Source organism: Ovis aries, chromosome 3 (genome assembly GCF_016772045.2).
Source record: "Ovis aries strain OAR_USU_Benz2616 breed Rambouillet chromosome 3, ARS-UI_Ramb_v3.0, whole genome shotgun sequence".
Classification (NCBI taxonomy): Eukaryota; Metazoa; Chordata; class Mammalia; order Artiodactyla; family Bovidae; genus Ovis; species Ovis aries.
In genome coordinates, this window is record NC_056056.1 from 19,203,847 (window position 1) to 19,215,946 (window position 12,100).

Consider the following 12,100-nt stretch of genomic DNA (forward strand, 5'->3'; position numbering starts at 1 on the left):
GACTACTGGAAAAACCATAGCTTTAACTAGACAGACCTTTATAGGCAAAGTGATGTCTCTGCCTTTTAATACTCTGTCTAGGTTTGTATGTTTCCACAAATGAGGATGTTCCCCTGCATAACACAGTCAGAATGTTGACATCAAGGCCTTAGCACGGTACCAGCCAGTCCAGGCTTTGCTAATTGTTCCAAAACTATCCTTTATGGCGAAAAAGAGTCCCTTTCAGACTCACACAGAGTCTTTCGTTGTCCTGGCTCCTGAATCTCCTTCCATCGGGAATAGCCTTCACCTCTCCTTGGCTTTCCTGAGCTACTGCTTCTGCAGGTCACACTCCCGCCGTTTTGTAGGCTGTCCCTCTGTCTGGGTCTGTCTGTGGTTTCCTCTCAGGGTAGATGATGCATCTGGGCAGGACTGGCACAGACGAGGCCCTGCTCTCAGCGTGTCCTGTCGGGGACACGTGTTTTCAGGGCACTCCTGCTGGCGATGTTCGCTCTGGTCACTTGATTCAGACAGGCGCTGCCAGGCTTCTCTGCTGTATAGTGAAACTCTTTCTCCTCTTGTAGGTGTTTTGAGGGGAGGTGCTTTGTAAACATCTCACTCCTTGTCAAGCTTTTAATTTCTCATTTGCATTACATCAGCATGGGCTTGTGGTTCCCCATTGTATTCAATACGCTGTGATTCGGTCATCGTCGTTTACTCTGCTCACGTGGTCCCAGGGCCAGCAGGGTCCCTCTCGCTTGCTCCTGGATCACTCCGGCTCGACCCTCCTGCCCTCACTGCTCTAGCACTTCCTCACCTTCAGGCATGGCGTCTACCAGGCACTTGTTTTTCTGCCCTACTCTGGCCCAGAAATCAGCCTCTGCTCTAAGAAACCCAGGTTCCTTGTGGAGATCGAGCTTTGGAATACTGGAGGAGCTTCACAGCCGGTTGCTGTGATGGTGTCTATGCCCCCTGCTCCCAGGGGCACCCTTCTCAGCCTCGCCAGCAGTGCTTCCGCCCAGCGCTCCACCTGCCCAGCGCTCCACCAGGCGAGGGTCTGGTCACCTTCTGTGAGCCATCCCAGCTCCCCACACCCACCCAAATGGCCCACAGGCCTCGCGGAAGACAGGCTGTCCGCAGCCTCTCTAACTTGTGTTCTCAGACCTGAATCCTGCAAGTACTTTCATTGGAGAGCTCTTCTGTGCTGGAAGCTGAGACACAGCATTTTAAGCTCCAGCTGCTATTCTTAAAGTGATGGTTCTGCTCAGCAGCTCGCACTTACTTCATTTTCAGTTTTTTTTTTTTTTTTTACTATTTTCTTGCTTACTCACTAAGCCTCACAACAGTGAGCTCACTGTGACTTGTGCCTTTGATAGCCAGTCCCACCGGTCTCTTCACTTCTCTTTTCATGAAAGTCGCTCAGTCGTGTCCAGCTCTTTGCGACTCCATGGACTGGGGTTCATGCAATTCTCCAAACCAGAATACTGGAATGGGTGGCCTTTCCCTTCTCCAGGAGATCGTCCCAACCTAGGAATCGAACCCAGGTCTCCCACATTGCGGGTGGATTCTTTACCAGCTGAGCCACCAGGGAAGCCCAAGAATACTGGAGTGGGTAGCCTATCCCTGCTCCAGGGGATCTTCCTAACCCAGGAATCGAACCGGGGTCTCCTGTATCGCAGGCGGATTCTTTACCAACTGAGCTATCAGGGAAGCCCTTCTTTCTTCATATGCACCTGGAAATGTTTCCCCTCCTTTTGTATTTCCACCAACACTGCCATATTTTGGGGGGTTTGATGCTGTGATTGTCTCCAGAGTCGTCCCATTCATCTTCTGCTCGTAGATCCTGGTGTCCGCTCCAGTCTCTGCCACACCCCGATTGTAGCCTTCTTGACTCTCAGAATGACCCCCTGATCACTGCAACATAAAAGTCTAAACTTCCTGAGAGCTGAGTGATCGAGGTTTTCTGGATTAGATTCATCTTCCTCCGGGACTTTCTGTCTCAGCCAGCCAGGCTGAGTGTTTTCCCGCTCACACATCCTCCCTCTTTTGACGCGCTCTCTCCTCTGTTACCACCTTCACGCGCATCTCACATCCCACCTCCTTCATAAGTTTTTTTTTTCCTGAAGAGAAACCCCATTCCCAAGAGGGCAGCTGGAGCTGTGTGAGAGCAACAGGGGTGTCCAGCAGGCTCCTGAGTGTGGTCCCCCTCTGCTATTTGGTCGCACGAGCCCGGGTCAGTCAGCTTCTTCCCTTGAGCCCCAGATTTTCATCCACAAAATAAAGGCTGGCCATTTTAAAATGAAGGACATTTTAAAATGTAAAATCCAGTGATAACACCCGGAAACTCCTTTTGTTTCTGCAAGTGATTGAAAGTGAAGTCACTAATTGCACACCTTGGATCGTCTGCAGGTCCAGCTTGAAGAGGGGTCCATACAGCTCGGAAGACGACTTTGTGATCCCGCCTCCTGCTAAGCTGACCCGGGTAGAAGAACCAAAGAGAGGTGTGTTGGTTTACGGTTCGTAGTGGGATTTTCCAGTGGGAAGTGAGCTCTGAATCCAGCCAAAGCATGAATTCCTCAAGCAGACCTCATCAGTGTTGACTTCCCTTGAGTGTTCCTCCATCAGAGCAGCTCCTCCTGGCTTGAGCCGGGACTTCCAGCAGAGTTAAAAAGAAGCTGAAAGCTGTGTTCCTTGAGACAGATTTTATATTGGTTCATGTTTGCCGTCCTTAATGTGGACGTCTCTTTTTATTTTTCTCAATACCTGCAATCCGTTTTCTTGTTTTGCTCCTATCAATGAATTACACTTTTCCCTCCTTCTTCCCCACTGGGGATCAGTGCTGCTCTACGTGCGGAAGGAGTCAGAAGAAGTCTTCGATGCCCTGATGCTCAAGACTCCATCCTTGAAAGGCCTGATGGAAGCTGTAAGTAGTAGGAGCTTCATAATCCTCTTACTTGCACAGAATTCGATCAGAACAAATTTTACCAGCCCGTCCAGGTTCCTCGGTGGTGCTAAAGCCTTTCCTGAGTCCCAGCACCTTGTCTGTGGCCGAGGCACGTGCCACGTTTCACCCCGACCCCCACACCCCCAGCTTAGTCTTCAGCAGTTGCAAGGTTGTACCTACCTCACACCACTGTGCCCAGCACACCCATTGGTAGATAGTAATCACCCACCAGCGTCTAGTCCACTGAACTGAGTGGATTTGTAATGACCCTTGGAATGGTTTAACTTTCCTGTGCTTGGTTAAAGAGAGACTGCCACTTAACAGACTACTTAGAAGCCAACAAAAGATTATTTCTATCAAAATCTTGAAAACTTCCACACATAAAACAGTGGCTCCTTCACCGGCCTTTGGAACTCCTGATCTTGGGAAATGACTGAATTTGTGTCCAGACATTACCCGAAGCCTATTTGTGAAAAGGCAGAGTTGTGACCAGAGGTGACCACAGCCAGGTGATTTAAAGTGAAGTCACGAGTTGCACACTTCTGATCACCTGCATGGCCAGCTTGAGAAGGGGCCCATACAACTTCCATGGCTCGGAGATCCTTCGGCCGCAGCATCTCAGCAAATGGCCCAAGAGCACACTGACCCCAGCCTGCCCTTGGGGACATCATAGAGGCACGAGAAGGGTGCCAGGCTGATCCCTGTTTTGGCTTTGCCCCAGAGTGAAATTCAAGGGGTCAGCACTGTGTCTCGATATGTATCCACCTCGGGCCCCTGTAAATCACCGGAATCTTTGAGCTCAAAGTGAGTCCATAACTCGGCTGGAAGCAGGTTTCCCCTGACTACTGCCAAATGTTGAATTCATTTAACAAACGTTTGTGAAGGGCCTACTTTGTGCCAGGCACTGTTCCTGGCACTGGAGATATAGGAGTACATGACCCAGTGCTGAATGGAGTTTACATTCTGGTTAGGAAGATGGCTACAGTGAAATCGGCAGAGGCCACTGTGTAATTTTCCAGGTAGCACTGATGGATGCGGGGAGACTTACCAGTAACCTCAAATATGCAGATGACAACACCCTTATGGCCGAAAGCGAAGAACTAAAGAGACTCTTGATGAAAGTGAAAGAGGAGAGTGAAAAAGTTGGCTTAAAGCTCAGCATTCAGAAAACGAAGATCATGGCATCTGGTCCCATCACTTCAGGGCAAATAGATGGGGAAACAGTGGAAACAAAAGAGACTTTATTTTTTGAGGCTCCAAAATCACTGCAGATAGTGACTGCAGCCATGAAATTAAAAGACGCTTACTCCTTGGAAGAAAAGTTATGACCAACCTACACAGCATATTAAAAAGCAGAGACATTACTTTGCCAACAAAGGTCCGTCTAGTCAAGGCTATGGTTTTTCCAGTGGTCATGTATGGATGTGAGAGTTGGACTATAAAGAAAGCTGAGCAGCAAAGAATTGATGCTTTTGAACTGTGGTGTTGGAGAAGACTCTTGAGAGTCCCTTGGACTGCAAGGAGACCTAACCAGTCCATCCTAAAGGAAATCAGTCCTGAATATTCATTGGAAGGACTGATGCTGAAGCTGAAACTCCAGTACTTTGACCACCTGATGCAAAGAACAGACTCATTTGAAAAGACCCTGAAGCTGGGAAAGATTGCAGGAGAAGGGGACGACAGAGGATGAGATGGTTGGGTGGCATCACCGACTAGTCGGGCATGAGTTTGAGTAAGTTTCAGGAGTTGGTGATGGACAGGGAAGCCTGGTGTGCTGCAGACCATGGGGGTCGCAAAGAGTCAGACACGACTGAGCGACTGGACTGAACTGAACTGAACTGATGGATGCTGCGGGGAGAACTGAGGCAGTGCAGGGGGTGGCAGCCAGGGGGCGCTGTCTCTCGGTCTCTAGGAAGCGGATGTCACCGCAGCTCCTCCCCTGCACCTCAGCCAGCGGCGCCCAGCGCCACCTGGCGCCCTCTGCTCTGGGTCATTCGGCTTCCTGTGACTTCTCCCGGTTCGTGGTTCCTCCGCTTCCTTGTCTCCTGATAGCCCCTCCTCACCTCTTGATGAAGGAGAGAGAGGAGAGCGTGGAAAAGACTGGGACTCGCTGTGCAAATATAATTCATTCACAGCACTTAAGGAATTCATCCCAGCCTCCCATCTCCTGGGCTGGGGGTTTCATAAACACAGTGATAGTCCAGTGGCACAGAAAAGAGGTGAACGTGTATGATGCAGCTTGGATGTGGTTCGATGTGCACGATGTATCTTTGTTAGATTGAAAATGATCTGCAGGCCGGTCTTCTGAAGCCCCAGTCTCAGGGCCGCCCAGAGCCGTGCTCTTCAGATCAAGAGTGGGCAGGGCGGTGACCCCTGGGTGGGAGCGGTCTGGATACCTCCTCAGGTACAGTGTCTGACCTAGATTGAATCAGCCCCTGGTCCTTGGAGTAGCTGTCCCCTCCCTGTGCAGACAGCTCCACGCCCAAGAGGAAACCTCCAGAGCTCACTGCACTGTGTGGACCCCGCACCCCTGGTCGAGAGGGAAGGTGGGCCAGGACTGGGGCCCTCGGCCACGCCTTAGCCAGAGCCCACTGCCCTCCGGAGAGGCTCCACCCCTAGCGAGGCGCTGGCCTGGCTGTGGCCAGGGCCCTTGGATGTTCCTTCTGAGCTGGGGAATCAAAACAGTTCCTTCCTTCTGGTGAGTCTGTATCTGAAATGAACTCCTGCTTTGGGTTGGACACGCCTTAATCCCACGATAGTCATGGGGTATGTGAGGTGAGGGTCTCTCTTTCCTGTTGAGAGGAGGCCAAGGTTTAGAACAGTCACCTGCCAGTGGAAACTGAGTCAGAACTGGCACTGTTTAGGCGTGTCTCACTCCAGAGTGAGGCCTTTGTGCACTGAGTAGAGTGCCTAGACAGGATGCTTGTCAACGCTCATGGAGCCTGCAGCTCAGAGAGGGGCCCACGTGGATGTCAGCATGCTCGGAGCTCACAGCTCAGAGAGGGGCCCACGTGGACGTCAGCATGCTCGGAGCTCACAGCTCAGAGAGGGGCCCACGTGGACGTCAGCATGCTCGGAGCTCACAGCTCAGAGAAGGGCCCACGTGGACGTCAGCATGCTTGGAGCTCACAGCTCAGAGAGGGGCCCACGTGGATGTTAACATGCATGGAGCCTGCAGTTCGGAGAGGGGCCCACGTGGATGTCAACATACATGGAGCACTCAGCTCAGAGAGGGGCCCACGTGGATGCCAACATGCATGGAGCCTGCAGTTCGGAGAGGGGCCCACGTGGATGCCAACCTGCATGGAGCGCTCAGCTCAGAGAGGGGCCCACGTGGATGCCAACCTGCATGGAGCGCTCAGCTCAGGGGCCCACGTGGACGTCAGCATGCATGGAGCCTGCAGTTCGGAGAGGGGCCCATGTGGATGTCAACATGCATGGAGCACTCAGCTCAGAGAGGGGCCCACGTGGATGCCAACATGCATGGAGCCTGCAGTTCGGAGAGGGGCCCACGTGGATGCCAACCTGCATGGAGCGCTCAGCTCAGAGAGGGGCCCACGTGGATGCCAACCTGCATGGAGCGCTCAGCTCAGAGAGGTGGACCGAGGACTTTAGTTTTCTTGTTGCAGCAGTGTTCGCTCATCAGGCAGGACAAGTACAGCACACGGATTTTGGGTGGAAAGAATAGGTCTGTACTTTCTCTGTAAACATAACACTGCTCTGTAAGGTATTAATTTCAAAACACCATGGCCATATAATAGAGTTGTGACATCTATGACTTTGGGAAGCAGCAGACCCCTGATTCCAGCTCTCTCCAGAGGCGGGTAGCCCCTCCTCCCCAGGATAGACAGGCGCTCATCTGTGGCTTTGTGTGTGCAGATGTGAGAAACAGAAAGCCAAGTGTCTGTACCACTGTATGAAGGTATTTGTCAAGGTTTTGTCAAGTCATGAACACAGAAATTTGTAATATTATTTTTCTTTTGTTCCTTTAGATCTCTGACAAATATGATGTTCCCCAAGAAAAGATTGGGAAAATCTTCAAGAAGTGTAAAAAAGGGTGAGTGCTGACTGGCAACCTTAGAGCCTCTGATGTCAGGGTCACAGAACAGAGACTAGGAGTGATGTCAGTGTTATAGAACAGCCCCTCTGAGTGATGTCAGGGTCATAGAGCAGAGACTAGGAGTCATATCAGTGTCATAGAGCAGCCCCTCTGAGTGATGTCAGTGTTTTAGAACAGCCCCTCTGAGTGATGTCAGTGTTATAGAACAGCCCCACTGAGTGATGTCAGTGTGATAGAACAGCCCCTCTGAGTGATGTCAGTGTTATAGAACAGCCCCTCTGAGTGATGTCAGTGTGATAGAACAGCCCCTCTGAGTGATGTCAGGGTCATAGAACAGCCCCACTGAGTGATGTCAGTGTGATAGAACAGCCCCTCTGAGTGATGTCAGGGTCATAGAGCAGCCCCTCTGAGTGATGTCAGTGTGATAGAACAGCCCCTCTGAGTGATGTCAGGGTCATGGAGCAGCCCCTCTGAGTGATGTCAGGGTCATAGAGCAGAGACTAGGAGTGATGTCAGTGTCATAGAACAGCCCCTCTGAGTGATGTCAGTGCCATAGAACAGCCCCTCTGAGTGATGTCAGGGTCATAGAACAGCCCCACTGAGTGATGTCAGTGTGATAGAACAGCCCCTCTGAGTGATGTCAGGGTCATAGAGCAGCCCCTCTGAGTGATGTCAGTGTGATAGAACTGCCCCTCTGAGTGATGTCAGGGTCATAGAGCAGCCCCTCTGAGTGATGTCAGTGTGATAGAACAGCCCCTCTGAGTGATGTCAGTGTGATAGAACAGCCCCTCTGAGTGATGTCAGGGTCATAGAGCAGAGACTAGGAGTGATGTCAGTGTCACAGAACAGCCTCTGAGTAATGTCAGTATCATAGAAAATTAATTTCATCCACCTGAATTTGTGCCCAGTCAAGAACCAGTTATAGAAATATCAGTGCAAAAATAATAGTTTTTCATACTAGATTATCCACATAAAGTTGATTTATTTTTCTAGGGCATCTTTGTGGATTTTTTCCAAGTAAAATCTTTGTTTCTCCCATGCTTGGCAGCAGTGCAGTTGCTCCAAATTCCAGAGCGCATGATAAAATTTACCAAGGCTGACAACAGTCGCTGCCCCATTTATTGAGCCCCCATCATGAGTCAGGTGCTGGGCCAGGCACATGTGTGTTACTTAATTCCCATGTTACCATTACTCTAAGACAGGAGTTACTACTCAGTTTCTGGATGAGGCAGCTGAGGCCCAGAGAGCCTAGGAAGCTTTTCCAGAATCAGGGTCAGCTTAGTGCCGAGGCCAAGCTTCAAGTTCTGTTTTGACCAACATCAAAGCCTTTGCTCCATCTCCCTCCACCCTCCTGCCCTGAGACATGTTTTCAATCATGGAATGTTGCTTCTTAGTTCAGAAGTTAATATTTTTAGAACTGTACTTAAGTGTCAGTACTGTTTGGCATGGGATACAGAGTAAGCATTTTGGGGCTTAATTCTAAAGCATGTGGAATGTCCTCGATGGGCCTTGTGGGAAGGGTTGGCCTTGATAGTAGATTGGCTAAACTTTGAGGGTAACTCATTGGGAAAAAGAGTCGTCAGGGAGCTGTGGCTTCCAGACGCGTAGGTTGACTTGACTGATGTGCCTTCTGTAGCTGGACCATGTGATTCTTCTGTAGACTGACTTTGTTCACTGTAATAAGTACTGTTTATTGAAAGATCACTGCACACTGAAATAATAACTCAGCTACTGTGTTTTCTTTATCGTATACCCTGCACGTGAAGTGCTTCACCCAAGCTCCTCATTTCATCCCTACAACAACCATGTAAGATTGACCCTACTATTATACCCATTTCACAGATGAGGAAAGTGAGGCATAGGGAGTGTAACTAGTTTGCCTCACATGGCACAGCTAGCAAGTGGCAGTGTTAGCTGTGGAGTTTGGGTGTGACTGCGGAGCGGGCAGGAGTGAGCAGGCCTGTCTCGTCTCCCTTTTCCAGGATCCTGGTGAACATGGACGACAATATCGTGAAGCATTACTCCAATGAAGACACCTTCCAGCTGCAGATGGAAGAGTCCGGGGGATCGTTCAAGCTCACCCTCACTGAGATCTGAGGATGCCCCGCCCACGACTCCCAGCGAGCTCAGTGAAGCTGTCACCTGGGCCTTTGGGGTTGGCAAGCCACAGGTTCGCCAGTCGGCCACCTTCCAAATGTGGGTGGATGTCAGTGGAAGTTGGAGGTGGCACTGCTTTTGGCTTGGAGATAGCATTGAATGTATTGCATTGACGTTTTTCAGATGACCCCAGAAAGCATATTTGAATTTTCTGCTATAAATACTTAGGATTAAAAGTGGAAACTTTGTTCCAAGATTTGCTAGGTTACCTGGGAACCTTTAGGATATCTGCTACATTATTTATGGAACTGTCTCTTCAGCACGGTGCACGTCAGACTCGGTGTGACTCTGACCGCCTCAAGTCACGGGCACGGTGCCCCCACCAGACGGGGGCACCCTCTCTCCTCGGCCTCTCATTCCCCAGTAAGTGTTTACTCCAACAGGGCAGGTTACCGAAATCTTCCTTTGTGACTGTCTTGAACATATCAACTGCCTCTATTATGAAGAACCCGAACGGTGACAGTGTGCCTCCGTCAGGCTAAAGCTGCGTGTGTGTGAGTGCAATACGTCTTGAAGGCCTGTGTCTGTAAATGTGTACATACCTGTCCTATATAAATAGATAATATATACGTGTGGTGTCTGTACATACAGTGAGGAGACGCGAAGAGGTCTACCCTAAGGACTTTCTTGAGATGAGAGGATAAGTTATTTCTGACCACCTACACCCAGCAGGTAGCATGCTGTGCTTAGTGAATCCTGCTCACAAGCTTTCTCTGGGTTTTCCCGAACACAGCCACCATTCTGTAGCATGGCAAAACCTCAGATGACAGAGATGCTGCACACTCTTGAGAAGGTTGTTATTTGGATGTCTGCCCTGTTTAACACATGAAGTAAAGGAAAAAGCACTACTGCAGCTCACATCTGTTGTGTCTGCTAGTATCAGTCAGGTGTCCCCGACAGCGGGAATAAACACAGTGATCACGGCATGTACTGTCGCCACCGTGAACCAGGAGATGCAACTCAGGACGGAGTGCTTCCAGATCTCTGTGCTATAGGAAATGACTTCTGTTTTATCACGTTTCAGAACCTCCAGGCTTTGTCTTGTATGCTAACAGTTCTAAAAAGCATTCATGAGTTTATGAGACTGTATTACTATGGGGAACATTTTTATACATGTTTAAATATATAAAAATACTAAAGAGTGTAATTTTGTAACGGAAATAAAAATTGCAGGTATCTTTAGGTTCAGGGAAATAGAATAGGCTCTTTGTATACATAGGATTGATAGTTACATTCTTCCATTAAAATATTCTAATGAAGTATGTGAACTAAGTTGCTGGCTTTCTAAAATAAGATCTTATGGGACACGGGTCATATAATAATATTTTGTATTTTGTTTTATGAAATTGATTTTGTCTTATTTTTAATTGTATAATTGAAGATGTATTTTAAACCAAAGGGATTAAATTTTTATATGTCTATTTCATAATACGTCCTTTCCTGTTATTTAGCTTGGCGTTTCCTTTCATTAGTCAGTAAAAGCAGAATCTGAGATCTTAAAAAGTAGAGCTGAAAAGAATCAGCTTCGTGTTTTCTCCCTGTTTCCTAGCATGTAAACTTGGGAAAACTCTCTTCCTTCCTCTTAGTCTTGCCTTAGAGGGTCTGAAATGATCTGAGTAATTGTTAACTGAGGGGGTCCCAACTGAGTTTTTAACTACCTCCAAAATTTAACCACCAAAGCTTAAGGTAAATGCTTTCAAACCTGAAATCTCAGGGTTCTTAGTTTAAAGCTGGACAGAAAACGTTTGGTTTAAAAATCTACCAGGGACTTCTCTGGCGGTCCAATGGTTGGGACTCTGCGTTCTCACTGCGGAGGGTCCAGGTTCCATTCCTAGTCAGGGAAGTAAGAACCTGTAAGCTGTGTAGCCTGGCCAAAAAAAAGGAACAAAAAGCTACCAGTAATGTTTCAGATCATCAGAATTTCTAAATCAAACGGCTCTTGTTAAGTACGCACCGGTAATCCAGGGCCAAAATGTGATAGACACTTAAGTATATTTCTAGTGAACACGTCATCACAGAAATGAAGTAACTCCCAGGGAGGTCTCCTGCAATGCCTGTGGACCTCTTGCTCTAATCGTGGGGCCACAGGTCAGAACTCCTGAGGGGGAGACCCCGTGCATGGTCCCCTGAGGCCCCAGAGCCTGTGGGTTGGGGCCTTTGTGGCCTCTCCCAAGGGACCCTTCTGGACTCTGCTGCCCTGTCCCCTCACACTTCCTGCCTTCCCTCCGTCTTTGTTTCTTTCTCCCTTGGTCACTTAGCTTTTGCCTTTTGTCTCAGAGCTTGGCTTTGCCCTGCAGGCGAGGGGCTTCTCCAGTCTCCCCAGTGGAGAGCCCAGGTCTCCTGACCCTGCACACACACACAGACACACACACGGCACCCTGTGACCCTAACCTGCCCACCACCCTACACACACACACAGACACACACACGGCACCCTGTGACCCTAACCTGCCCACCACCCTACACACACACACACACACACACACGGCACCCTGTGACCCTAACCTGCCCACCACCCTCCCCAGCCTCTTGTCTCCCTGGATTGCTGGCAGCCTGCCTGGTGCCCAGGTGCTCAGTCCATGATCCTGCAATGATGAGGTGACAAGCTGGTGCCCTTGACGAGCCCCGCCCCTTGCAGGACAGCAGCAGCGAGATGGGTTAGAAGTCAGAAGCTCAGAAGTGAGCGTGGCTGGACCTGGCCCCATGGCACGCAGTGGGGGTCATCTGCCTAACCTGGCGGCAGTCAGGAAAACAGCGCCTGAGACGGGGCCCTGGAGCAGGGGTGTCAAGGCGCCTTCTGGACATCATGGGACGGAGTCACAAGGGGTGCATGCGGCCTGCAGGTGCAGAGGGCGGGGTCACCACGCCTGCTCCCGCCGACCAGGTGTGCACTTGTTCAAGGTCAGTGTCCTCTGTCCACCCTGTGGAGCTGGCATCATTCAACATCAGCAACATCTGCA

The 12,100-nt window shown here is 49.8% G+C and overlaps 1 protein-coding gene across 3 annotated transcripts in view; it reads left to right on the forward strand.

Moving 5' to 3' along the window:
- The window catches only part of GRHL1 (grainyhead like transcription factor 1), a 48,712-nt gene extending 38,146 nt beyond the window's left edge, over window positions 1-10,566 (forward strand). For all 3 annotated transcript variants that reach the window (XM_027966512.2, XM_027966513.2, XM_042245780.2), the window contains exons 13-16: window positions 2,389-2,480; window positions 2,817-2,902; window positions 6,916-6,980; window positions 8,966-10,566. In XM_027966512.2, coding sequence (XP_027822313.1) covers window positions 2,389-2,480; window positions 2,817-2,902; window positions 6,916-6,980; window positions 8,966-9,080 — 358 coding nt within the window. In that variant the 3' untranslated portion in view covers window positions 9,081-10,566. The remainder of the gene's footprint in view (window positions 1-2,388; window positions 2,481-2,816; window positions 2,903-6,915; window positions 6,981-8,965) is intronic.
- Window positions 10,567-12,100: the final 1,534 nt, after the last annotated feature.